Raw genomic sequence first — 24,911 nt, forward strand, 5'->3', positions numbered from 1 at the left:
CTCGTTGTATAAGTAGGTGCACACGGCTGGCATAGGCGGGGAAAGTACAGCGCAGATGAATATTTTCATAATCAGACCATCTTGGTTGTCGTGAAGGAATACCCCCTATTATTGGCGACCGCCAACGCTGTCTTCATGTCCATTAGGGGATCTTGTTAATTTCGACAACAGACTTGTCGAGATAATCTTAGAGTTGTTCAAGATTCAGTATACGATAGGAAGGAACTGCAGAACATGCGCACCCTCAACCTCGACGGATCGCTTTTCATACTTGCCTTTCTTCACGCTCGTGTGATGGAGCTTGCGACACTACACACGGCTTCTTCCACCATTTTCCCAGCAGCAGCAGCGGCCGACAACTTGACATCCAGTATCGACTTGGGCATGAAGATCCTTGGTGTCCGTGTATTCTGCCTCTGTGGCGTGATGGAAGATGGACTGAAGGATGCGTCGGCTGTCCGGCCCGATAGCCGATGCTTTTCCACAACCACGATGGCACGGCCTACGCATTGCAAGTTTGTGTCTATGCGCTAATCCCAGCTCACCCTTTGCAGTTATGTCGGTACCCCTTGGCTAAGCACACCCGAATCTCTGTAACAGAGCTGCTGAACTTTATGCCGCTTTCAAACTTTCTGCGTTACTGCTCGCTGGCCCCCAACGCATGCACGTCACTCTTGGCATCACGAATCTCAACCCCCAGATCTCTCCAGACTACACTCGACCTTCTGAACCGCGTTTAGACGCTTCTCTCGCTCACAGTCGCATCCCTGATTGTCACGCTCGCCAGGCCCGATGTTCTCAGAAGGGAATCCTGACGACACGCCGTTTTGGCGTGCAGGAGAGCCAGTACGCTGAACTTCCGATTACAATGGGCTCGTATGACGTGTCAAAAGACCATCTCTACGAGATGCAAAGCAGGCACATGAACGGCACACATTAGGTGTGTGGTTCTACATCTTCTGTGGGATTCTGGATGCGATGTCAAACGATCCTTCAAGCTGGCATTATTTGCTAGATTCTACAAGTCGATCCAGCCGGCTGGGGCGGCTGGGATATGGCGTGCGGACGCTGTCAAATTTCCGTATGTTTTCCCTGACGCTTTTGTGACGCTTCTTGATGCTCCGTATAGGTACATGAATGGGTTCATTTCGGAATCGGCTTTCCTTGTCGGGGGTCTTGTGTTTGCGTTGCCTATGGTTATCATACGTATCAAGGATCATACCGATCTAGACGACGAGACCGTGTCAGTTCATCTGTCTCATCAACTTCTTGCTTATAGCACTCGTATGGATGATAAAGGGCATATACGTCCGACTGAGAATGTCACTGCAGAGATGAAAGCTCTCCAGGGGTCTTCATGATTTTTATGTTGGTGATAAAGGTCACTTTATGACTGATGACATTTTTTTCTAGTCTATCTGTAAATACTCGTGTTCTTGCTTGCCATCGTTACATGTGCTAATGATCGACTTATTTTGGGCTATTCAAGTTGCTATTTTTCGAGGTTACCAGGTTTCCACTCTATTGTGAATGAATTAATCGACAACAGGTGACGGGAGTCCTGTGCTCTCGATTAGGCAATTTGTTGGTTGAATTCAATTGGTGCGCTTCTTCAGTACTTCAACATGTTCACGCTTCGGTCACTAGCCTGGGACTTGGGATACCTTTCGGCTCGTTCTTAAGCCTTCACCTGCTGGCTTGCCCAGGAAGTAGTCGCTTTTCCAGAGACCCTATGCAGACACTTATAGTCAGACTCGGACGCGTCGTGACCAAAGCACGGAACTGAGATTTTGTCCCTGAGTTCTACTCGTCTCGAGACTATCTAGGCGCTTAGGAAGCTTCCGTAAGTGATTGATTGGGATTTTGAAGCTCACACTGGGGTCTGAGTTTGTCTCTATTTTGCCGGAAGTGTGTCTCCATGCCCATATAAACCAGAAAACGCCTTTGTCATGATGCAACCATGCCCCGCAAGCGCATATATCGCAGCGATCTCTTCAGCTCGGAGCAGCTCGCTTCGAGGGATGTGCTTGACTCTGCATTGGAGGAGCTGAAAAGCCTCCTCACAAAGGATAATTTCAAGCATGTTTTCCAGGAGCTAATCGACAACGAGAGCCCTCGTGTTCTTCTCTTGGTCTTATCGTGTAAGTTGACGCTGTCGAGCTATCTGATAGTCTATCAGGCTCTTACATGTTCATAGCCCTGAGTGAGACTACACCGTTAATTTCGTGGTTGCTGGAGTCCTTTCCCTCCGAAGCTGCGACCTATGATGGGACGATCCACTACAAAGCTATATCTTGTCTCTCTACGGAGCTTCTTTCCTCCTCTTTTGCTGAAGACAAAGAATTATGTACCCGATACCACGAACTAGTGCAGATCACGCCTGAGGTTTTGAAATACCTCGTCTCTGTCCGTCCCATCGATACCGGATCGGAGCGTCATAACAAGAAGGGCAAGGCCAAACAGTCTCAGAGGAGGCCCCAGCAAGTCAAGCGAGAAGACGGCGCCACAGCTTTAGTCGAAAGGTATTTCGATATTCTGAATGTCGATATGCGTAAAACGTCGAGCGATGCATCTGTCCTCGTGGATCGTGTTTTGCAAAGTCAAAAGGATATTCTCCAGGTAAGTGCTGCTTTATCTGCATGGTACTCGTTGAAAGTTGAGATGTGCCCAGTTCTATTTGGAGCTGCTCGGTCGTCCTGAGATATCGGCATCTCTCAAGGAACGTATTGTCACCTCTGCGTCCTCCACAGAGGAGGAGAACACTCCGAAGTCTGTGGTTGAGTTACCTTCCGCATATCCCATGGTTCAGCCAATGAAATCGTATATCTTCGTGTCGTTTCATGAAATGATACTGTATTGATATTTATGAAGGGCGTTATACTTCGATACTGCCGAGGGCTTTGGCGAGTGGATGATCATCATTTCCACAAATGCTGATAAATTTTTGCGGAACGCCCACAAGAAAGATCTCGTCGCATTTAACGCCACCGTGAAGAAGACAAAGTACGTGTTGGGTCGCATGATATCGTGTATCAAGCATGCTTAGAATACGCTACACAGGGAACTCTCATGCGGTCATTTTACGGACAATAATCAAAGACGTTTGAGTAGCGCAACTGAGGTCCCCATCTTTGAGGCTAAAATCTCCCGTAACCTCAAACTCATCGTAAGAAATTTGTTTCTTATCAGCCCCAAATATCACTGACACCGCTTTGAAGTATCAAATTGACATAATCCCGGGCGATGATGTATGTTCGGAGGATAAATTCATAATCCAAGCTACTGAACTACCTTGAATCATTAGCAGAGAGAGCTACAAGGTAAGTTAACGTCCATCTCTCTTTTCTCGCTCCTCACCGCTCTTGAAGCTATCAAAATTTTTGATATCTTTAACCACGCTCAAATCGACAATCATCTCTGGAGTTCTATCAGCAGTCAACTTCGCAAAAAGGGAAAAGAATACAGGAAGAGGTATCATTTTATCGTTGTAACTTGCCAAATGTCTGTAGACTAAATGTGATGCTGTAGATGCGCCGTTAGGAAACACGCAGATCAATCCTCGAAGGATACTTTCACTCCAGCTATCTTTCCTCCGCTACCGGAAGTGTCGCCTTCGGAGATCAAAGGCATGCCGGATTTACGTCCCGACGAAACAGCCCAGGTTAGCCCCACATCTTTTGTTCCTTCGTATCAAACACTGACTATTCCACTCAGATTCATTCAAGACTCGTGTAAGTCATATAGAGAAGAGGAGAGTTCGAGCCACTGACCCCCTACAGTGTCGAAAAATACATCACATTTTCGCAGGTATGTTCTCGTGATACTTGCCTGCGGACTGATGATTTAACCATGAAGACGCGCAGCCTTTTTTGAATAGTACGTATCGGTGCGACGCTGTCCTAAAAAGCCGTATCTGATTCATTTTGGTAGCCGTCCTAGCAGATGTGGATGCAACTTTTCCTCATATGGTTTCGTGCGCCACGGTCTTTATACTCTCTTTGTTCATTTTCTGATACCATGTATTCGCAGCACTCAAGAGAAACGTATCATAGAGCATCCACGGTCCTGCTACGTCATAGGCCGCAGCGGCACGGGGTATGCACGAGCAGTTTGCCGGCTTCATGCTTTGGCTCATCGGTTTGATGTAGAAAAACAACTACTATGTTATTCAAGATGTTGCTCATCGAGCGGACGTTTCAACTCATGGAGTCAGGTTTACCTCGTCCTCGTCAAGTCTTCGTCACGAAGTCCAGAATGCTCGCTAAGAAAGTGCAGGAATACTTTGCGAAGTTGTCCAGCTCCTTGGCAATGGCATCACAATCCTCTGCCGACCTCACGAAGCTACCGAGAGCTCCCCAGTACCAAGATGATTTAGGGCTGATTGACGCAGATGATGTTGTAGATTGGCGGACTGATTTACCAGCCAAGTACAGTGAACTCGAGGAGAGGCATTTCCCATTATTTATCACATTTGATGGCGTGAGTAGCAGCTCTTTTTCATCCATGCTTCCCATTTTTACCGATTATAGCTTTGCGACATGTTGGAAGCTGACATGAGTACGCAAAAGTTGATCGACATGAGACGTACTGGTATCAAGCGCCAGATGGGTGTCATTACTTTTGAATCCTTTTGCGAGTCCTACTGGTCTCATTTCCCCGAACCGTTGATTAAAGGATTAGGTTTCTTCTTCTCTCTTTTGTCTGCGCATAAGTATTTAAACAGCGTTTATTTAGATCCTGCCTTGGTATTCAGCGAAATTATAGGTAAATAATTCATATATCTTGTTAAAGAGATTGACCCGAGTCTTCGTTCAGGCGTCATTGAAGGCTCGGCAGAGACACTGAGCGAAAAGAGGCATCACCTTAGCAAAGACGCATACCTTGATCTCAGTAAACGCCGGCAGTCTACATTTGCTGACCAGAGGTGCGAGGTGTACAGACTCTTTGAGTTGTATATACGCAAGAAGAAGTCGCAGGGAGACTATGACACCGGTGATCGGTAAGGTCTTTGTTGAAATTCCGTGAGTAGAAGATAATCGAGGTCTAGGACCCATGGCATATTGAAGCATTTCGCGGAAAAAGGTATTCCGGGCAAAGGTCTCGACAATTTGTGAGTCCTCTGTTTGTACTCTTTATCTATTATAAATATTGCGACAGATATGTGGACGAGGTGCAAGATAACATGCTCATCGATACTATGAGTAAATTTTTTCTCTTATCTTCGTCTCGCATAGATCAGCTAACCAACTCGTCATCTAGTCTTGAGGGCGCTATGTAGCAATGCAGACGGTCTCTTCTGGGCAGGTGATACTGCACAGACCATTTCCGTTGGAAGTTCTTTCCGTTTCAATGCATTGAAGGCATTTCAATGGAATGTTGAGGTAGTATTCACTTAGAATAATTCTCATATATGCAAGTCTAATTATACGAGTAGGACCAGTACCGGAAGAAGCGCAGACTCGAAGCTCCGCATTCGCCTGAGATGTTTCAACTTGCGGTCAACTATAGGTCCCATGCAGGGATTGTTGATTGCGCACATTCTGTCATCGATCTAATCATGATGTTTTGGGCGGATTCTATTGATCGCCTTTCTCCAGAGATGGGCATTGTAGATGGGGTCAAACCTGTCTTTTTAATAATGAAGACCACGCCCAGCTGGAACAGTTCATCTTTGGTGATGTCGGCAATCATATCGAGTTTGGTGCTCAGCAGTGTTTGTCTCGTGTTATCGGCGTTGTTGAAGCGAGCTGACTCCGAATTTTTATGTATAGGTATCATTGTCAGGAATGAAACGGCAAGAGAGAGACTCCGACAGAAAGTTGGTGAAATCGGTCTTGTGCTGTTCGAGTCTTTTTTTTGTTATATTAAACAAGCCACTGATGGCCAATATTATAGCACCGTATATGAAAGCAAAGGACTCGAATTCAACGATGTAGGTTAATATATTATGTCGCGAGTGAGTTTCTCACTGTGGCGCTTCATCCTTTCAGGTCCTGCTTTACAACTTCTTTGCTGATTCACCCGTCAATCTCGCGCAATGGCGTGTTGTGCTGAACGCCGTCGAGGAGAGCCAGCAGGACCCTAGAAACCCTCCTCCTCAATTTGACCCTGTTCGTCATGCCAGCATTTGTAATGAGGTGAGTCTGAATTATCACACCATCACCCAGCACTATTAAAGCGATGATATTTTTCAGCTCAAATCGCTGTATGTTGCAATTACAAGAGCACGTGAAAATATCTGGATCGCAGATGGATCTGAGATGGGGGAACCAATGAGAGTAAGTTGGTGCTGTACTATCCAGACAGTATTCTTATCACGAATCATCAAGATATTTTGGACGAAAAAAGATTTGATTAACAATTATACTCAGGGATCCGATGCTCCTCGTCTCGCGTCTTCGTCAACGGCAGACGAATGGGCTGCAGAAGGCCGTGAACTTTTCAATGCGAAGCACTTCTCACAGGCCAAGCACTGTTATGATAGGGCCAAGCTTCCTGCCTTAGCATCCATCGCAAATGCCTATGATTTGCGAGCAAAGGCTCGTAAAGTCATTGGTACATCGAGACAAAAAGTGCTTGAGCGACGTTCTTGTTTCACAGAAGCAGCTGTTTCATTCGAGAAATGTGCTAGTGAGGCGCGCTCGAAAGATTCCATGACCTACCTCAGGATCAGCGGCGAATGCTTTGAACAAGCTGACCAGAAGGATCGGGCTGCCGAAAAATTTATCCAGGTTCAGGAGTATACCCATGCTGCAGAGTTGTATAGAGACATCGGCAAATTTGACGAGGCGGTCGAAATTGTGAAAGCTCATGAAGACGAAATGTCGTTGAAGGTCGTCGAAAATGTTATCAAACTTGCGAGACTAGCATACTTCTCTGACCGCCAGATGTCGTACGTCATTTCCCGAGGCATGTTGGCTAACCATTCTCACTTTCCTAAACAGAAAGGCCCATGAGCTATTTGAGTCAGTCGAGAAAGAATTGGAGTATTTGGAAGAGAGAGATCTTGATATCGCTCTTGCAGACTTATTGGAGAAAGAAGGACGACTCAGCGAAGCTGCTGAATTGCACTATTCCGAGGGTCGCAAAGAAGAGGCTATTAAGCTTTTCCTCGCTCAAACTGAAAACAAAGATGCTTTGCGTCGAGCTCAAGAATGCATTCTTGAAGAGCTTTGGCGCAAAATATCATTTGGTGTTGACCCCAATGTCATACGCTCGGATGCTGCCGTGTCGCGGTTGTTGGATTTTTCTTCACAGTGTATTGTGAAGCAAACTGCGGAAGTAAGTATTAGCCTCATGTCTTACTCGTTGTGGCTTATCAAGGTGTTTTCAGCTCTCTATGTTCACTGCTATCATACGAGGCCAGATATCTCAACTGCGTGAACTGGGTTTGATATTTCACAAGATTGGCCATAGTTCGGCAGCCTTGCTATGTCTAGACCAATACTTTTCTCGGGTTCTTCGAATTCAAGACATGGCTCTTGTTGACGCAGTTGAAGAACTCAACCTGTTTTATACCTATGTGGGCCTCCTTTCTGCTGCAGCATTCCGAACGGACCCTTGTAGGGATGTAACGACCGCGGCGTTGTTCGGTTTTCGGCGAATAGCAGAGAACGAGTTCCTGGTGCCCCAGAACACATGGTTATACTCAGAGATTCTTAAACTTCAACCTAGGAACTTGCCTAGGGATTCCGACTCCAATCTCAGGCTGTCAGTACTCGAATTACGTGGCCAATTTCGATATATTCTGAGAAGTCATCTCCAACAAAGGGTTGCCGCCGAAAATGACGAATGTGCAAGAAGCAAAGCATTTGCGCCTTGCCTCGTTTTTGCCATATCTGGGTTTTGTTCGCGGCCTGAATGCCCGGAAGCTCACGCACCACCTTCGGCGATGAATATCGATTACTATAATATGCGTGTTCGTCTGCACCTGCAACAAATCTTGATCTTGCAGTCGCTTAGAGAGAATGCCCATGCGGACGTGGAATACAGAGGAACTAAGTACGTTATCATTCTCGTTCTCCAGCTTCGCAATATTTATTTCCATGTAGATTCTGGATCAACCGTCTTTATGAGGCTCTTTATCCTCCACACCATATGTTTGGTTCTATTTCCCATCTCGCACTTTCTACAATCCCCGAGGCCCCAAAGGCGCTAAATGTCGTGAAAGATTGGGTGCGAACGCTTGTTTATGGCCGGGAATATCACCCCTGGACGAACTTCCTCACGGACGTGATGCGAACAGCCGCCTTGGCTCTTGCGATTGACCGAAGTCAGGCGGATTATCTCAGAAATGCGGCTTATTTCAGAATATACCCTCCATTCATGTATATTCGCCAAGGCGACCGCCTCATTCTTCATGATCTTCTGGACTCGATGTCAGGACATCAAACATGGTCTCTTTCGGCTGGTTTTCGATTTTTCGAGTAAGTCTGGATCCCGCAGATCTTTACGAGTCTAGTGGGTTGATCTTCTTTCCAGGCACGTTGTAAAGCAAAGATTACCCGTCAACATAGGTGTTCTGTGTGACTTTCTGGATTTTCTTTGCAGTTCTGTCATTCTTTGTGGCGAGCGCCTGGGAATGACATTACCGCACAACGTAACTGTCCCTCGTAGCTGGCTCTTGCGCTTTGTGGAATATGATTTTCCGTATTTCAACAAGGGGATACAGACAAACTTCTATCACGTCCTTCTAGCACCTGTATGGGATCTCCTGCAACAATTGCGCGTCGGTAGAGACTCTGGTAAGTCCCATAAATTTATTATCCTTCAGCTTCTCATCCTCACAATGTAGCGGAACATTTATTGTATGGGATTTCTAGAAATGTTTCAAACGTGCCATACCAAGTTCGTCACGTTTTCATCGCAAGGATGTGAGTCAGTTACCGAGTGCGTTGCTATCTTTTCTGATATTCTTCCATTAGATTCAAGGCCATTGGTCTATGTCAGTTTTCGCTAGCTCTGTGACTTGTGTCCTTATTGCTTATTTACCTTGTAGTGGGCTACAACATCCACAACGATTTTCTCCGTAACGATATTAGGGAGCTAGTGCTATCTTTACACCAAGAGGGTTCCTCCCTATATGAGCGGTATGTGAGTCTACTTTAGGAGACGTCTGCATAATATTAACGCCTTTGTAGATACACCAGTGCAGCCAGTGACTCGTGGGATCAACTGGCAAACACTATTCGTTGTTCATTGCAAGATGATACCATGGATGAGATGATACAGCTCTTTCACCGGAGCAGGGTTCCAGCGAAAGTTCGCCCCTCTCCCGGAGTCCGTCAGCTTGTCTACAATGATTTCACGGATATCCGAGCACAGCTCAGTCTTTCTGCGTCTACTTCCTCTCAGACTACCTCACCGCATATTGAGGTTTCTGAGCGGGAGGAGCCGGATGACAAAGCGGAGGAGGTGGAAGATACACGAGAGGTTGAGATACCTGAGCAGGCTACCGATGACGATGCTGTAGCTGCCGATGCCATCCCGGCGCAAGATGTGACAACTCCGGAACCCACGGAAAGAGAGATCACTGCCGCATCCTTGATCCAGCGGATATACAAGAAAGTCCTTCGTCATCGACGAGGCATTGCCAAGAGAGGGATGGCCGGCCTTCACGCACAAATATATGCCTCATGCACCAAAGAAGTATCTCGGCTTGGTGATAACCCAGGGCTATATCTTCGCTTGTTTCTCGGTCCGCTGCCGCACATTTTAGTCTGTCTCGAGACAGTTCGTGTAGATACACTCAGCCGCAAGACGAAGACGAAAAAGAGGCTTAACAACGACCGTGACAAGTGCAGTCCTGATGATATTGCCACCCTTGATGACGCGTTAACACAGACCACGTACGTATTTTTTCCCGTTTCTACCAGGCGATAACTGATGTAATTCGCTCAACAGCAAGGCGAACAAAGCTGCTATCGAACTACAAAGGCAACTCAACCCGAGTTCTGATTTCCACGAGCGTCGCGACATCAAGCAACTCCGGAAACTAGTGCAAGAGGCTAAAGACCTGGTTTCTTCTCTCCCTTTCGACACTTCAGACCTATCGGATGATCTGCACCTCGCTATCAAAGGGATTGTAACCGAACGTTCATCTGCAGGCACACGCAAGAAGCCGACGCTCAATAATGACGACTTGTATTACTAAGATTTTCCTGTATTTATGTGGGGTCTACAATATAGTTCCCCCTTGATAAAACGGCGGGAAGGAATCATTGCTGATACAATATGTAGACAGCCACGTAAGTAGCCCGTCTGCCACAAGTGAGCCCACCCCGAGTTCATAGTCAAATCGCCCGAATCAGACGATCTCCGTGACTCTATAGGCAATGTATCTCAAGTCGATCTAATACAGGTGTTACTGTTCTGATAATAACAAGGATTCAAAGCCCACAGACACCTGTTAGCCGTACGAGATGAAGTGCCCGAGAGGCTGGCCACACGAGAATTTGGGATCCAGCGTAGCAGATGGAAATAACTGCAGAGTGTCAGTTCGGCATAATTGGTAGTGGAAGCAGGTAGTTTGCTTAGCTACACCGACCACAAGAGCGCTTTGCTCGGATCCTGACCACCCAAGCGAATACCAGGAAAGCAGTGCCCGCAAAGCTACCAAGGCGAGACGTTGGAAGAGTAACTTTAGCGTTATCAGAGACATTCCAGATCGTCATGGATGTTGACGAGGGATAAGGCCTGTGTGGCCAAATAAGAATTTAACGTCGAGGACATGCCTTGAGACGGCCAGCTAATCCAGGGGTTTGAGCCAATCGGATAATAGGGCACAAGCCTACGACTAACTGTTGGCAATGAGAAATGGAACTGAAGTGAGACCAATCAAATTGAATGCGCGTACCAAGTGCTAATCGAATAGTCTGACCACCAATCAGTAGCATGACAGCGTTGATTCCGCCACGCTCCAGCGACTTGTTCCATCGAGAGCAACTTCTTCAAGCCTAGAACAATGGGCATTCCTTGCTGTCAAAGCTGGCGCCGAGCACTCGATGATAGATAGCCCCAGCACCTTCCGCTCTCTGGTTCAGCTCCGAGTCGGCAATGCTCCCGTCAGTGTGAAGAAATATCCGCGATTTCAGCGACAGTCATCCTCTGCCTTGACACTCCCACACGCCTATACGTGCAGCGCAAAAACGACAGAGATGACCTTTGACTGGTCAAGTGCGATTTCTGAGGCCTATAGTAGCAAAGGATGAAGGTGAAGGAATCGAGCGGTAAACGAGGATTCGCAAAGAGTTGAGCAAGAGATACCCAGTGACGTTTGGATAGGAATCTTTCGGTGGAGTGTTGGACGCTATAACATGTGCGTTTCCATACCCTGGTCTCAAATTGCCAGTGCAAGATCGTCAACCAACCATCGTGAGTTTCATTTGCGTGGGATCCAAGATGACGTCCCAATTTCATCCGAGAGCAGGGAAGAGCAATTTTGATTTTCCGAGATTCAATGCCGGATATGTGAATTCGACCGAGTCCTGCACGCTGCATTGTCAGTATCCGTATACATATTTTAGCATTCGTACGCACCGACTACGCGCGAGAGACGTGAAGAGGAGTTGCATAGCCAAAGTATACAACACCACCGTATGCCTCAAGCACGAACTATAGCAGGAAACAGCGAAGAACTGAATGGTGTACTGACGTCTTGAATCCGGCATCAAAGAGATCATGTATGATGGTGAGAGGGAAGGATTGTTCGGATATTTCCGGCGCGTAACTTTTCGTATATCTACAAGATATTTGCGTTTTTCCACCTTTTCTGTGACGCGAAACGGGGCGGGGAGTCAATCAATGTCTTTTCTGAGAACCATGGACGCCAACACCTTTCTACTCATCCATGCGTGGACCATTCCCTGGCCCGAATACCCCGCTGCAATTCACTCTCTTCCTTCCGACTTGCCCAACACCTTTGAGGGAACGCTGCCAACCCAGCGGATATGCCTAAAATGCCTGATCACTCCTGTAAGTTTCTCAAAGTGGTTGTCGTCATCCACATCGGCCGAAGTAGTCACCCGACTCGACTTAGGATCTACGGGCCGGGAAGCCGGGATAAGATGTCCATTTGAAACTCAAAGTCAGCCCCGATTCTCCAATTTTGCGTGCTTCAGTTTTCCTGTAGTACCGACGCGTCTAATGGATTCCAGTATATCGGATTCGCCCGATGCACAGTTTGCGCCAGCACTTGAACCATTTCTCAATAACGCGACACAGGCGTTCCATTTACATAACCCTTGGATAACCCCATACCCTCGACCAGATCGGCCCCGGCGCGAAGGAGAGCTTATGCGGAGGATCATGCTGCCGTAGACAAAATACCCTTGAGAGGCGAGAAGTCTGAGAAGTCAGAATACGAGTCGCCGGAGAGTGATGGCGACGAATGGGATGTGCCGAACGACTATATCTAATCTGGAGAGTGCAACCCCCAGTGATATCACTTTGCTATTGGGGACCCTATATTTTAAGTTGTTGTAGTATGTCTAGATCTTGACCTCCGCGAAATGTGCTTCGTACTGGTCGTTACCTCTAAATAAAGCGAGACCAGAGTTAATGGATGCTTAGAGTTAGTTGGGACGAAGGTGCAACGTACTTTTATATGAAGCAGGAGAATGATGATAGGATCAAAGCGGTGATGTCCAAATATGTCCTAGTATCAAACTTCTCTTCAGCTAAGTAACGATGTCCCTGACTGTGTTCTCAACAATAACCGTCATATCGGAGACTTTAGATGTACGTTCGTTGAGTACCTGCGTATCCAAGCATATTGATCCCGAGGTTTGATGCTAATATAAAGTTGGTTTATACTTTTTAAGCGCTTAATTCAGTTGCGACAGCATGTCCGCATCATGATTAACGTTACAGCACAAAGTAAAAATATCACTCCGAGCATAGAGCATAGTTGTATCCACTCTCATCCGACTAGCACATGTCTCCAAAGAGCCTGCGATGGTGGCGCCGTCGAAATATGACGGGAACTGGCAGCCGTCACGCAACTTGTGTGTGTCGAGTCTTCCATTCGTGATAACCGTTTACCATTTTAGCTCTTTGGCATTCAACTGTATTGATCGTTAACACTTACCTCATCGAAGACCAACGTTTCGGATAGGACTCGGAAGATTTGAGAACACTCCAGGTTTCCAACAACAAACAGTTACTAAGACGAGCTTAGGCTGGACGGCGGTAATCGGGCTGTTTTTGGGGGTTTGATGCAAGGTAAGTGGTAAGTTCCATATGCTCGGTGGCGGTAATGCATAGTGAGAGCCAAGCCCGAACCAAATACTGGAAAGTTCATCAATGAGCCGGACGTAGAACTTGAGTCGGCCTGTGCTGGACTAAGGGTCGACTAAAGACTGAATTGAAAAGACATGTGCTTAGCTTTCATAGAGATCATTACAGGCGCTCAACCATCCGAGTAGTATCTGGATCCAACCTGGATGCGTGAAGTCTTAAAGTTAATGTGCCCTCCGATATTCAAGCCGAAGGCAACGACAAGTTACATACAGTTACTTCGTTTGATGCTGTCCAGATGGTCTGTTACCCTGACAAAGCCGTTCGAGGGTGCAAACATCCCCGTAACTAACGGCTACATAGTAAGCTGAGGATGTCGTCGGAGTTCAAGACGTGACGCGCGCTTCATGCTTGATGCGAAAAAATGGGATAAATTTTACACCTAGTATGCTCAATTATTACATCCACGCAGTAGTCTAATCCCTGTTTTAAAATTCTTTACTGAATTAAAATCAAACAACGACGAGGAACAGAGTGAATAAAAAGCATGAAAGGATAACAGGGATGAAAACAGTTAGCTTTATATATGGGATGGCTGGGTGGGGAACGATGGTGAGTGCGTGTGGCGTTGGGTTTGCATTATATCAGAATGTCCGTCCAAAAAAGAAATGAGAGAATAAGGCACGACTACAGCGTACATACTAGTTAATAGCGAGTGTGAGTTATCTGACCAAGTGCGAACGTGAAGGAAAAGCGCCGGAGCCTTGCGCGATAAAATTATTACACGTGAGGAGGGTATATATTGAAAACACTGTTAATGACGATTTCGAGAGATGTGTTGTGAATCCGGAACTGGTAAGAAGGTGGTAGTTCGTTCAAGGGCAGATGGTGAGATGTCGTGGCTTCGTAGATCGGAAAATGAGCGTTTTATGTGTATAAGTAGTCGTAGCGAATCCAAAATTTATAACTCAAACAAAGAACTGTGTGCTAAAAATGACATTTATCAGTATCTCGGAGGTAGAATGTTAAGGAAAGAACATACTGGATCCGACTGGCGGCATGAACTTCCATCTCCTCCATCTTGTATGAATTGAGCTCCTCCTTGATCCGCTGCGCCAACGCAGGCGTGAGTCGGCTCCATGTGGCAGGCTCACTCCGTCGATCATAGACAGAAGCGGAAAAGGTATCGTACACTGACAGATTACTGGCAAAAGCTAACCGCTTGCTGGTAGGCGCTGTCGCAGACCGATGTGTCAAAGTGGGCGCTGCAGATGTCATGGTCGACAAAGCAGGCGCTGACGAGTTGAGGTTGGGATGGTTGAATATCGCGGATGCCTTTTCAGGTATAGGAGCATGGGGCTGGGGGGATGAGGACATCTCTCTAGGCGAGTCAAGACTCATTCGGCCGGACGACTCGAACGTCAAAGGTGGAAGTAGGGGAGCTGATGGCAATTGACCATGACCCGATGAGTGCGATGGATGTCTATGAAGACCATCAATATGATCGGGATCAGGCGAAGGTATCCGTGCCAGCGGTCCCAACTCCGTTTGCGGAGGTGAATTGTATGAGTTTGACCGTACCCGGTTCGGTAGCGCCTGTTCAGCGAGATACACTTGCTGATCATAAGAGGCTGCATCTGTGTACGGGCCAAGAAAGTGAGCAGAATTATCTTGGGCAGCGAGTTCCACTCACATTTCAGTATACCTTTGGATGGCGTCCGTGCCCGTTCAACACTACGTCTCACATCGACAGCCCAAGGTTCGGGATCCTCCTGATACTGATACTCATCATCCATGCTCACCCGTTCGAGTCCTTGCCGTATTGTCACGTCCTCATCCTCTTCCGCCTCACCCCAATCATCGTCATCCTCCCATCCCTCTATATGATCACTAGGGCCAGCCTGACGACCATAATGGCCATCTTCACTGTCCTCTTCATCTTCCTCCACTAGAACCTTTGTACCATCTTCATTTACCCGCATCCCCGCACCCTTTACAGGTGATGATGAGCCCTGTCGCGTCGTCGTACCCTTCTCCCAGGCTGCTACACCGCTGCTCCCGTTCACCTTGACCGCGTTCGCGTTGGCATTGGCCGCAGCCTCAGCTTCTTGCTGGGCTTTAGCCTTGGCAGCCGCCTCCGCATTGCTTTTTAGCGTATGCTGCCGTGCTAGCTTGGCTGCCGGACTCAGCCCACTCATTTCTCCTGCAGCATTCCAATCACTACTGCTCCTGTCCAGCTCCGCAGTGACATGTGATACGCTTGCCTCACTCGCCTCTCCCTTCGCGCTGCCTTTCTTGTCCTTTTTCTTCCCTTTCTTCTCTCCGTCCTTGTCCTTCTCTTTGTCTTTGAACAACGACGTGATGCCAGCTAACGAGTTCCGCCTCGCCAGTCTCCCCATTGATCCAAGCTTTCGGATCATTACACTCGCGCTACTGACAGTAGACGATAATGATATGTTGTCCGTACTCGCGTTTAACCGTGAATTGAATAGGGAAGCCGCTCGGCTCTTCTTCTTCGTCTGTACCGTCGAAGGAGCTCTCGTCGAAACATCGTCACCAGGACTGTCCGGACTGCGTGTACCACCTCCGGGTTTACTCACAGCAGCATCAATGAGAATAGGCGTCTTGGGTTTTAGTTTTGAGCTACTACCCCGGGATGAAGCCTGCGCCGACGCCTCTTCCTCCTCCTCCTCCTCCTTCAAAGCTTGCGCAGCATTGAAAGAGAGCGCCCGTCGCAGTCGACCCTTGAGTCCCCCACTACGCAGCATGCTGGCGCTGGGCGTAGGGTCGAGCATGGTTGCCAAATCACTATCATCACGGGACATCCGCTTCTCGGACGCTGTAAACGTTCCCTGCGATAAAGGGGACGGTCGTGCGGGACGCGGCGTACTTGGTGACGCTGCTGACGACGTTGCAGCTGTGGGAGATGTAGCCGAATGGCTAGAACCAGGACGATTAGATGATGAAGCGGAAGATGAGGAAGATGTGCGATTGTGAGGTGGTCCGCGCTGAGGTCCGGACGCCGACGGCGATGTTGATGTTGAAGGCGAAGACCGTGCAGAGTTTGGAGCTGAAGCTGCCGAGGAGCCATTCCTGCTACGGACGCTCCCGTTCGCGGACGGCACGTTATGCCCGCTGTGACCACTCTGATTGCTGTTTGTCCGCTGGCGTGAACTGTGCGACGAATTGACGGAGGAACTTGATCCTGATGCATCTGGCCTAGCATATGGAGGATTCGGAACCCCACCGGACCGCCAGTCACTGGGCTCACTAGTTTGTGATTGTTGCCGACTTGGACGTCGGTATGGATGGAAACCAGGGTATTGTCCATTCGGTTGCTGCTGCTGCTGTGGATGGTCGCCAGCGCCACCTCTGTGGTTCGAATGAGGCGGAGGGGTACCGCTAGGAAAGGGACTGTACACGTTGTTAATTTGATTTTGGGCAAAGTAATCGTTGGAGGAGGAAGGGGTGGGCCCGCTTCTTTGCGAAGACGACGAGTGGTGTTGTTGGGGCGGCGAAACGTGTGGGAAATTCTGCGGGGAGTGTTGAGCAATCAGCATATTGTGATACGCCCATTGTGCCGCGAGCTGTGCGTTGGCGGGGTCGAAGTAGGGGGTCTGCTGGGGTATCTGAGGATAGGGTGGTTGCTGTTGCTGATTTTGATAGAAAGCCGGATAAAATGGTTGGGCCGAGATAGACGGCGTCCAAGCGCCCTGTGGTTGCTGTTGGACGGGATACGGATAAGGCTGTGAGAGCTGCTGCGGCTGATGGTAGCCGCCCTGCTGTTGATTGTGCGAGGTGGACATCTGTGAAGGTGAATGGTCATTTGCAGGCGGCGAGCGCTGTTTCGAGTTGGAAGAAGGAACGTCCATTGTCGATTCTCTCAGAGGATACTGCCAATCTGAAGGTGCGAGAACGGCCATCGACTTTGACCGCAAGAAGCAGGTCCCGTTCTTCTGAAGAAATGAAAGAAATTCGGCGCAACGAGCACAATACAAGTGAGGAAGGAGACGGAGGAGGAGCAAACAGAACAAAGATAATCGTTTCGCGTGTCAGTGGGATTCAATGATGCGAATGGGAAACGTAACGCACCGCTTTTGAGTGTTAGTAGAGATCGAGCACGACGGCAGGATGGTCGTAGAGAACGTCGGCAACGGTGACGAGAGCCGCTGAAAATGTACACGGGTGCTGGTCGATGGCAACAACGACGACAGCGACGGTGCAAATCAGTTGCTGGGAGCCACAATCAATAATCACGGCCAAATAGTACTGCCACGTGCTCCCGCCGTCACAACGTCACGCTTTTCCCCGAACTTGTTTATTTTTCCGTATTTCCTCGAGTACTAGTTCCTCCGTCCAGTCTCGCCACCCAGTCTTGGCCGGCTTAACATAGTACGCGTATCCTGTTAGTATTACTGGGACTTGAGATTCTCTTTCTTTCTGGTCTTCCTCTTTGTCTCATTCGACTGGATTACCTCACTGTACGGTGGCTGCTAGTTCTGTTCTTGATCCGCTCAGGGAACGCCGTCTATTGAAGAAATCGTGCAAGGTCTTGTCGGTCTTCGGTACCTTGAAGCGGCCGTCCGTTCTCTCGTAACCATCCAAGATGACCGGTCTGTAGCCGGGATCTAATTGGTTGCCAGCCAGCTATCCCTCTTATCAGCGCTCTCTCACCTCAGGGGGCCACAAGGGGACCAACAGATCCCTACAAGAATCTTTATTCTACAAAGAAGAACGCGTCGAAATCACAAAGCGAGGTCGTACGCTGCGACTCGCTTCAATATCACCTGTTCTTCGAGAAGTCTGCTTCCATTATGTGCTTCCGAACGATGGCAATTTCTCACCATAACATGCGGCCTACTGGTACTGCCTCTCCTGATTCTCCTATGATCAACTTAAAATCGATGCGTCTCTTCAAGCTTCATTCCTCGTCACAATGGAGACGTTTCGACAACTCCGGTCTGACATGGGTTTCCTTTATCCACAAGTACTAACCGTTTTGGGCAGGGAACCCTAGAAACTCTCAAACCCCGATGCTGATGGCGCGTCATTTATGTTCAGACAACAGTTGTACGTCTGCCTGCTGTTGCTCTTTCGTCTTGCGCTACTGTGCTTTGCCGATGCTGCACAACAGATTCCGATGCCATTGCTAGATCTTCGCCGCACGTCTGGCCTGGAGATGCTTTTTCTTTGATGCGCAGTTAACATAGACAGGACGTCTTTCCTCTTATTACGATGTACGTATGTCCTAGGCGTGCAAAGCAGGCTGTCATGCTGATGTTACCACTACGCTTTGATCCAGACGACAGCTGTAATCGGCCGTCGTAATCGGCTCTACGGCATCACCTTCTAAGACTAGAACTCGACGCTGAACCCGGCATTGGGAGCTTGAGGTGTTTCAGTGAGCATCAACATACTATGGGTGGTCAGCATGTGCAAATGGATCGCGATGTGCAAATATTGTTTTGCAGCACGTTCTGGCTACTTATTGGTTTCGGTTTTTTTTCTGACAACTGAACAAAATTGTATAATTAATAGTGCGCAATGATTTTATTTGTGGGTTTAGAGGAAGCCGAGCTGTATCGAAATTTGCACATCGTGATCCGTTTGCACATGCCGACTACCCACAGTAGGAGCATTGCTTTTCATTCTTTCTACGCAGTATCTCCCAGAGATCATCGAGGTCGCAATGGCAACCCTACTATATTTGTTCTTATCCTAACACTTTATAGCAATGACTTAGCTCGACGGCCACAACTGTCCTAAGTACATGTGCATGATAAGTACGCCGCGTCTTCATTAGAGAGACATCGGACCGGAACGCGTTCTTGGCGTAATTGACATTTGAGAGGGGCAGGAACCTGCAGGAACGGCTTGTATAATTCGGGAGCAGTAAACATTCCACATTTCTTCGGCAATATAATCAAATTGACGGAACAACAGAGTCCAGAGTCTCAGCCTCAAGTCTGGAAGGCACCGCGTCAGTACTTCGCGTTGAATGCCAGGTGAAAGGGTTTAACCAAGTTCCGCTACCTTGTGGAAGTGGACAGTACTCGCTGAAACATTGTGACCATCTAGTGCTGAAAGCTGAAACGAGATCGAGCTTAGGTCGAGGCACTACAACCGGGAAGGAAACTACAAAGGGGAACGTGACTTCTCAAGTCTATTAGTTTCCGCAACCCGTTACAAAATTGAAAGCAGCCTTCACGAGTACACCGGAGCTTGACCGCTTCATTTTCTGTCAACGCTAAAGCCTCCGGGCTATTATTATCACTGCGATTGGATATCTGTCAATGAGCGCCAGTAGCAGACGCTGAATCGACATCTTCCTCCGGCCCGTAAGCGTGTCGCAGTCAGGTTTGCCCAAGCGCGGTCGGTCGAGGCACGCCCCTGTCAATAAAGTCAGTGAGCCCCATTTCTTCTGCCCCAACGTTCTGACTGCGTTGAATTTTTTTTTTCTTTTTCGAACAATATCCCCGAGCCAAGAATGGCAATAGACTCGATGTCGTACGAGAGTCTCCTAAATCTCGCTTTCCATCTGTACGCGTCGGAGGCCTTCCTCCGATATGTGAGCGCATCCTGTTCCTATGAATATTGCTATTCAATTCATGATGCATCGCAACATTGTTTTTCCCCACGGGCGGTAACAGCGCCCAGTTCTTTGATCGCAACGCTTATCGCCTGTCAGCAAAGAAATCGCCGCTTTCAATAGACTTTGTAATAACTCCAGCAGGCCATCGGAGTCAACTGCAGGAGAGCAACCGGGTACGATCGTCCGCCTTCACGCCAAACTATCGAGGCTACATAGGCCCGCGTAGCATTGGCGGTGGGTAAGAATGTTATCCATCGTACCCCTTTTGTCGTGTTCCTCAAGTTATTCAATCCTCCATACAATGGAGTGTGCGTTGACAGAGAGGGGAATTCGAAATGCTAGAGCGGCAAGTGCGGATGCTGGATAATGCTTCGCGCCATCTTATTCTGCAACCATGGAGATAAGAGACTTCAGCAAGGAAGTCATCTGAAAGGCTTCTGTGAATGACATGTGCGAGCCCGAGGCCTGTGTGCGCGGAAACCATGAGGGGGTCCGTAACAAGTTTTGTTGCGAGGGACACAAACATGCAGCCCGGGGATGATCACGACTATTAAACGTACGAACGGTATGAATACATATCCTTTTGTACCAGATGACAGCACCGCACAATGTCCTATATTCCGGAGATACAAGAAGTTGACAAGCACTAGAGGTTCTGTAGATATACGACCCTCTCTCCATTGCTAGTTGACTCGTGATAGCGTTTAGGGAGGTTGTAGAGTCATATCGTCTATTAGAAGATGTGATAAAACGCGAGAGAGACAGCAGAGGTGCAGAAATTGTATGACATCGGGTAGAAGTGTCGAAAGGCATCAGCGACACCGTCGCGGGCATGTATATGGGGATACAGGAAGGTTTTAGCGTTGGTGATTTTGTCGCTAGCTCTTGGTGCCGTCCTCGTAGGAGACGATCCAATGTGGCTTGAGCGCTGGTGATGTTTTCTCTGGTTGCGGACGTAGTACTTCTCGATGTCTAGAATATTGTCATTACCCTTCGGAAGCTCTGAGCAGCTAGCCGTAATGAAATATCATGACAATGCTTGAGGTAAAGACCTGGAAATGGCGGCACATGATGGGTTCGGGCATTATGCAAGCTGGAAAAAATTCCAATGTTACTGTACAGAACATGAGCAAGGTAAAATACAGCATAGACTAAAATCTGCACTTACATAAACTGGCCTTTACCGGGTTGGTGTAGGTTGGCATTTTCCTACCTTGTTAACTAGTGCTTCACCAAAGCCTGAGGTCAGCGCTACTTGACATACCTTGCGCAGAGTCTACGTCGCGGAATAGAGACTTGGGATGCCGATTGGTGGTGTGTAAGCGTCGCGCTCTGCTATCGATGTGAATACAGTACCGGGTCCTTGACCTTAGCAAGTAGTATGAATGAGAAGATGTGATAAAAAGTCTTAAGAGGGTAATAGTATACCCCCTCGTCATGAGAAAGCTCAAGGTAAAGACTGCATACGAATGGCCAATCAAAAGAGGACCGTCCAATTCCTTCCGGCAGTTGCTGTGCCGCGGTATCATGCCGCGGCGGAGTCACTCGTCTGCATCCCGCATGCAGTTACTCTGTCAGTTGCAACTACGCTCTTCTATATCATGCTATTTCTCCCGTTTATGAATACGAGATCATAACAGCTACAGTTGCTATCATTTCACAGTCCGCAGGAATGCATCAAAGAATCCGACTCTCCGCGTCCGAGCCATCAATGAACGTGAACTTTGAACCGCGTGGTCTCATCGACAACGTTTCTTTGGCGACACTACCGTGAGTCCTTTCGCTGCTCAAAGGTCCTATATAATAACCCATCGAAGCAAGGTGCAAGTCCTTGAGAAATGCCTTCAAGTCATGAATCTGCGGAAATCCAATCGGAGCGCCGGTCCGAATCTCGTTCGATAACCTCGCAACCTCGTACTCCAGAGCAGGAAAATGTAGCTGTCCAACCCAGCGATCCTTTTCCCAAAGTCAATGACATGTCCCTCGTTCAAGTGACCGTTCTGTTGTCAAGGTCTCCAGAACATCTCACTGCAGTCTATCAGAATGCTCATTCAACCCGATTCTAGTCTTGGTCTGGCGCTGTTTCTCTTTGCTATCGGTGCGTCTTTCAGAATTTCAGAAATCTGCGCGACTTGACTCTTATTCTGACGTAGATGAAACCATCGTGGCGACTTCGGTTTCTACCATCGGTTCTGAACTCGAGATCAAAGGCTCGCTGTCATGGATAACAACATCTTACCTGCTCACGACGACTGTTATTCAGCCCATCTCTGGAAGGATTGCTGTAAGGGTTATAAATTTTTTATGTAGTCCACGCTATAATTGAGTGACGGCTATTAGGACGCTGTTGGCGTCAAACCGCTCGTCTTTTTGGAAGTCTGGGTATTTATCGTTGGCAATATCATCGCAGGAACAAGTCGCGGACTATCACAGATGATTGCGGGACGTTTGATCAGTGGTATCGGTGGTGCTGGACTGGTTAGTCTAGTTAGTATCATCGTTTCTCGTGAGTACATCTTTGTAGATGTCTCTTTTTTTTTGTTTTACTGATGCATTTTGGGTAGAGTTAACAAACGAAAAGCAACGAGGAGCATACATGAATATTTTCAACGTAGTCTTCATCCTGTCTGATTCGCTTGGGCCAATTGCTGGTGGAGCGCTTGCAAAAGCTGGCCAGTGGCGCTGGATGTGAGTTTATCTGTTCAACATTAGATCTATGAACTTAACAGCTCTTGTAGCTTCCTATTCACCGCACCTTTTGGGCCTGTTAGTCAGTTTATTTCCCGCGTTGTAATTTTGTCACCCGTCCTGATTTGATGGATGTTAGTTACCATCTTCCTGTGGGCAACGCTCCGTATACCACCACCGCCATCACGAATCCGGACGTTCCGAGAGGCTCTCGCCAAGATCGACTTGATCGGGATGTTACTCATTGTGGTGTCCCTCAGCTGTCTGGTTGTCGCACTCAACATGGGAGGCCAAGACCTACCTTGGAACTCTTCTGTAGTGATAGGATGTTTCGCAGGCGCGGGGGCGAGCTTTCTTGCATTCATCGCAGTAGAGACGAAAGCAGAGATGCCTGTTGTACCGGTTGAGCTGTTTTCGACATGGAAATGGAGGAATGTGAGCATTATGACCAGTACGGATTTCTTTGTCTCTGTGAGAGTTGGGTATCTGACTACAGTGCCGTAGTTGTGCGAACATTTTCGTTCTTCCACTTGTTTGCACTGGTTAGTTGTGACCACATAATTCATTCTCTTCAATAGTCTGATAGGTTAGCATTTAGGCATTCTATCTTCCTGGTTAGTCTCTCAAGTGTCAAGTCTCTAAGACCCTAGTGCCAACCAGCTCGTTCGTCATAGTGTTTCTTCAAGTGATTGGGATGTCTTCGGTAGTTTCGTCTGCGCTGATCATCCCGTTCTTGATCATGGCATCAATCTCCAGTACTGCTACGAGCTGGCTTGCACCTAGATGGGGTGGCGGGTACGCGTTGAAAGCTCTGTTCGTCATACCTCTGGCAATTTTGGCTGGTGGTATGGTAAGTCGTATCCAGCTTGTACCGGCAAGGTGGGCGGGACTAACGTGATTCGATAGGGACTTATGTCGACCTTGAACGAAGGCAGTAACATCGGTCGCATTGTAGGTTATTCGTTGATTTGTGGTGCAGGCTTTGGTTCCGTATGTTTTCCTACTTTTGTAATGCACTGACAATGCTGAATGTACTTGTAGGGAACACAGATGACGATGGTCATTGCGCAGATCGGTCTACCTGGCGACTATCTGTCAACCGTGACCGCCTTAGTTGGCACCGCACCTACCCTGGGTGGTGTTCTTGGTGTAGCAATTCTTGGCAATGGTATGTATCTTTCTCAACTGCGTCTCTCACTCAGCCTTTCAATTTTCGACAGTGATCAACAATGCTTTTCGTGATATGCTCGTCAGGTCACCGTATCTCTCAGTGATAACAAGTTTGAACCCAAACTCTGTTGTTGATACGCTTTCGCGACTTCCTGAGAGCGGGCCAGAGCGACAGACCGTTATTGACGCATATGTGGGCGCATGGCAACGGGGGTGTTGGGTTCTCGTCGGGGTTGCAGGGCTGGAGGTAGTTCTGTGCTTGGGTCTCAAAGCCGTCGTGTTTGATGAAAGGAGGGAAGGAAAACCCGAGGCGGAGAAAAGTCCTGTGGCGGTATAAAGGAATGTTAACCGACTTTGTTCCGTGTATGCGTCGCCTTTAGCATAGAGATAACACTGTACATAGATTCTTGCGCAAGTTACGATTTACTTCTACGGGATTCCTGCTTCGCAGTCTGGTCCGTTATCAAAGCTTACTTCCCTTATGCTGCAATCAATCCAGCAAGCTTTCCTGAACTCTGCAGTGCCATCGTGTCATCACACCCACCGATGTGCTCTTGGTCTAGAAAATATGTTAGATAAGTTAACTGGACGCATCACCGCGAGACTTACTAATGAATACATTGGGTACGGTGCCTTGACCCGTCTTTTGACGGAGATACTCCTGTATGTCACTTCCGTCATCACGTTCATCAAGCCTGCGGAATACGGAGATGAGCAATTGTCGTCATTAGTTTGAACAACAGACACACTCGATGATGCCAATGTCCGCATCGGGGTATTTGTCCTTAAACATCGTCTTCGCACGCCGGCAGTAAGGACAGTAGGATTTCGAGAAGACAGCTATCTTGTGCGAGCTGATAGTCTCCTAAACAACACTCTATAAGATTCCCCTGTGAGTAACGGGCGAAACACAGCGTACTTCGACAAAGTTCTTGACAGACATAGTGGGTGGGAAAGAGTTGAAATGGCAGGAAAAAACTGAGAGACGGGAGAGCATCGATGCTGGCTTTTAAGATGAGTCCGATGGTGTCATCTGATATGATGATTTCGGATTCCGATACGGACCACATAGACGCTTTGACGTTGCGGTGGGTAAATTGCCTCACCTCAGGCTATAAAAGCCTTAATTTCAGCTTCGAGCGCCACTGATCAACTGATAGATTGGATCTTGATCAGGGATGCAGTCGATACTTTCGTAATTCACGCACCAATTGGAATCCAGCAT

The 24,911-nt window shown here is 48.0% G+C and overlaps 7 protein-coding genes across 7 annotated transcripts; 4 read left to right on the forward strand and 3 right to left on the reverse strand.

Annotated features, from left to right (window-relative positions):
• The first annotated feature begins 996 nt into the window (after window positions 1-996).
• Window positions 997-1,439, forward strand: EV420DRAFT_1581858 (uncharacterized protein). Its single transcript, XM_060474685.1, has 3 exons — window positions 997-1,081; window positions 1,130-1,243; window positions 1,280-1,439. The coding sequence occupies exons 2-3, from the start codon at window positions 1,134-1,136 to the stop codon at window positions 1,359-1,361; spliced, it is 192 nt and encodes a 63-aa protein (XP_060323579.1). The 5' UTR covers window positions 997-1,081; window positions 1,130-1,133; the 3' UTR covers window positions 1,362-1,439.
• A 521-nt stretch (window positions 1,440-1,960) lies between these two features.
• On the forward strand, window positions 1,961-10,153 carry EV420DRAFT_1650550 (uncharacterized protein; the record flags this gene model as incomplete). Its single annotated transcript, XM_060478468.1, has 37 exons — window positions 1,961-2,141; window positions 2,180-2,619; window positions 2,672-2,769; window positions 2,872-3,003; window positions 3,061-3,166; window positions 3,219-3,248; window positions 3,305-3,320; window positions 3,369-3,471; window positions 3,529-3,661; window positions 3,715-3,731; window positions 3,780-3,807; window positions 3,864-3,876; window positions 3,931-4,000; window positions 4,030-4,095; window positions 4,149-4,479; window positions 4,530-4,680; window positions 4,735-4,764; window positions 4,816-4,999; window positions 5,048-5,110; window positions 5,158-5,201; window positions 5,260-5,381; window positions 5,435-5,608; window positions 5,656-5,713; window positions 5,772-5,841; window positions 5,896-5,932; window positions 5,991-6,137; window positions 6,195-6,278; window positions 6,330-6,892; window positions 6,945-7,281; window positions 7,334-8,001; window positions 8,052-8,426; window positions 8,482-8,744; window positions 8,795-8,873; window positions 8,925-8,944; window positions 8,999-9,089; window positions 9,141-9,848; window positions 9,904-10,153. The coding sequence occupies 37 exons, from the start codon at window positions 1,961-1,963 to the stop codon at window positions 10,151-10,153; spliced, it is 6,282 nt and encodes a 2,093-aa protein (XP_060323580.1).
• Window positions 10,154-13,710: 3,557 nt separating this feature from the next.
• Window positions 13,711-17,473, reverse strand: EV420DRAFT_1134092 (uncharacterized protein). Its single transcript, XM_060465999.1, has 4 exons — window positions 17,329-17,473; window positions 14,930-17,189; window positions 14,279-14,873; window positions 13,711-14,223 (listed from the first exon to the last, which is right to left on the reverse strand). The coding sequence occupies exons 2-4, from the start codon at window positions 17,157-17,159 to the stop codon at window positions 14,205-14,207; spliced, it is 2,844 nt and encodes a 947-aa protein (XP_060323581.1). The 5' UTR covers window positions 17,160-17,189; window positions 17,329-17,473; the 3' UTR covers window positions 13,711-14,204.
• Window positions 17,474-20,031: 2,558 nt separating this feature from the next.
• EV420DRAFT_1134176 (uncharacterized protein) lies at window positions 20,032-20,921 on the reverse strand. The gene has a single exon (XM_060466000.1). The coding sequence runs from the start codon at window positions 20,660-20,662 to the stop codon at window positions 20,210-20,212; it is 453 nt and encodes a 150-aa protein (XP_060323582.1). The 5' UTR covers window positions 20,663-20,921; the 3' UTR covers window positions 20,032-20,209.
• A 1,301-nt stretch (window positions 20,922-22,222) lies between these two features.
• EV420DRAFT_1239991 (major facilitator superfamily domain-containing protein) lies at window positions 22,223-22,798 on the forward strand (the record flags this gene model as incomplete). Its single annotated transcript, XM_060466620.1, has 4 exons — window positions 22,223-22,334; window positions 22,393-22,516; window positions 22,567-22,618; window positions 22,724-22,798. Coding segments are annotated over 4 exons (363 nt in total), but the record flags the coding sequence as incomplete, so codon positions are not given.
• EV420DRAFT_1279236 (major facilitator superfamily domain-containing protein) lies at window positions 22,799-24,023 on the forward strand (the record flags this gene model as incomplete). Its single annotated transcript, XM_060468127.1, has 7 exons — window positions 22,799-22,967; window positions 23,021-23,058; window positions 23,115-23,130; window positions 23,191-23,366; window positions 23,423-23,506; window positions 23,558-23,684; window positions 23,737-24,023. 7 exons carry the CDS (start codon window positions 22,799-22,801, stop codon window positions 24,021-24,023), a joined length of 897 nt encoding a protein of 298 aa, XP_060323584.1.
• Window positions 24,024-24,165: 142 nt separating this feature from the next.
• On the reverse strand, window positions 24,166-24,629 carry EV420DRAFT_1650553 (glutaredoxin; the record flags this gene model as incomplete). Its single annotated transcript, XM_060478469.1, has 4 exons — window positions 24,166-24,245; window positions 24,296-24,381; window positions 24,436-24,551; window positions 24,606-24,629. The coding sequence occupies 4 exons, from the start codon at window positions 24,627-24,629 to the stop codon at window positions 24,166-24,168; spliced, it is 306 nt and encodes a 101-aa protein (XP_060323585.1).
• Between the last annotated feature and the right edge of the window lie 282 nt (window positions 24,630-24,911).

Source organism: Desarmillaria tabescens, assembly GCF_030435595.1.
Source record: "Desarmillaria tabescens strain CCBAS 213 chromosome Unknown EV420scaffold_77, whole genome shotgun sequence".
Taxonomy (NCBI): Eukaryota; Fungi; Basidiomycota; class Agaricomycetes; order Agaricales; family Physalacriaceae; genus Desarmillaria; species Desarmillaria tabescens.

Coding starts and splice junctions, on each gene's coding strand:
- EV420DRAFT_1581858 (XM_060474685.1), top strand. CDS start 1,134: ATGAATGGGTTCATTTCGGAATCGGCTTTCCTTGTCGGGGGTCTTGTG. Junction 1,244..1,279: donor GATCTAGACGACGAGACCGT/GTCAGTTCATCT, acceptor TCTTGCTTATAG/CACTCGTATGGATGATAAAG.
- EV420DRAFT_1134092 (XM_060465999.1), bottom strand. CDS start 17,159: ATGGCCGTTCTCGCACCTTCAGATTGGCAGTATCCTCTGAGAGAATCG. Junction 14,874..14,929: donor ATCCAAAGGTATACTGAAAT/GTGAGTGGAACT, acceptor GCCCGTACACAG/ATGCAGCCTCTTATGATCAG.
- EV420DRAFT_1134176 (XM_060466000.1), bottom strand. CDS start 20,662: ATGCCCGCGACGGTGTCGCTGATGCCTTTCGACACTTCTACCCGATGT.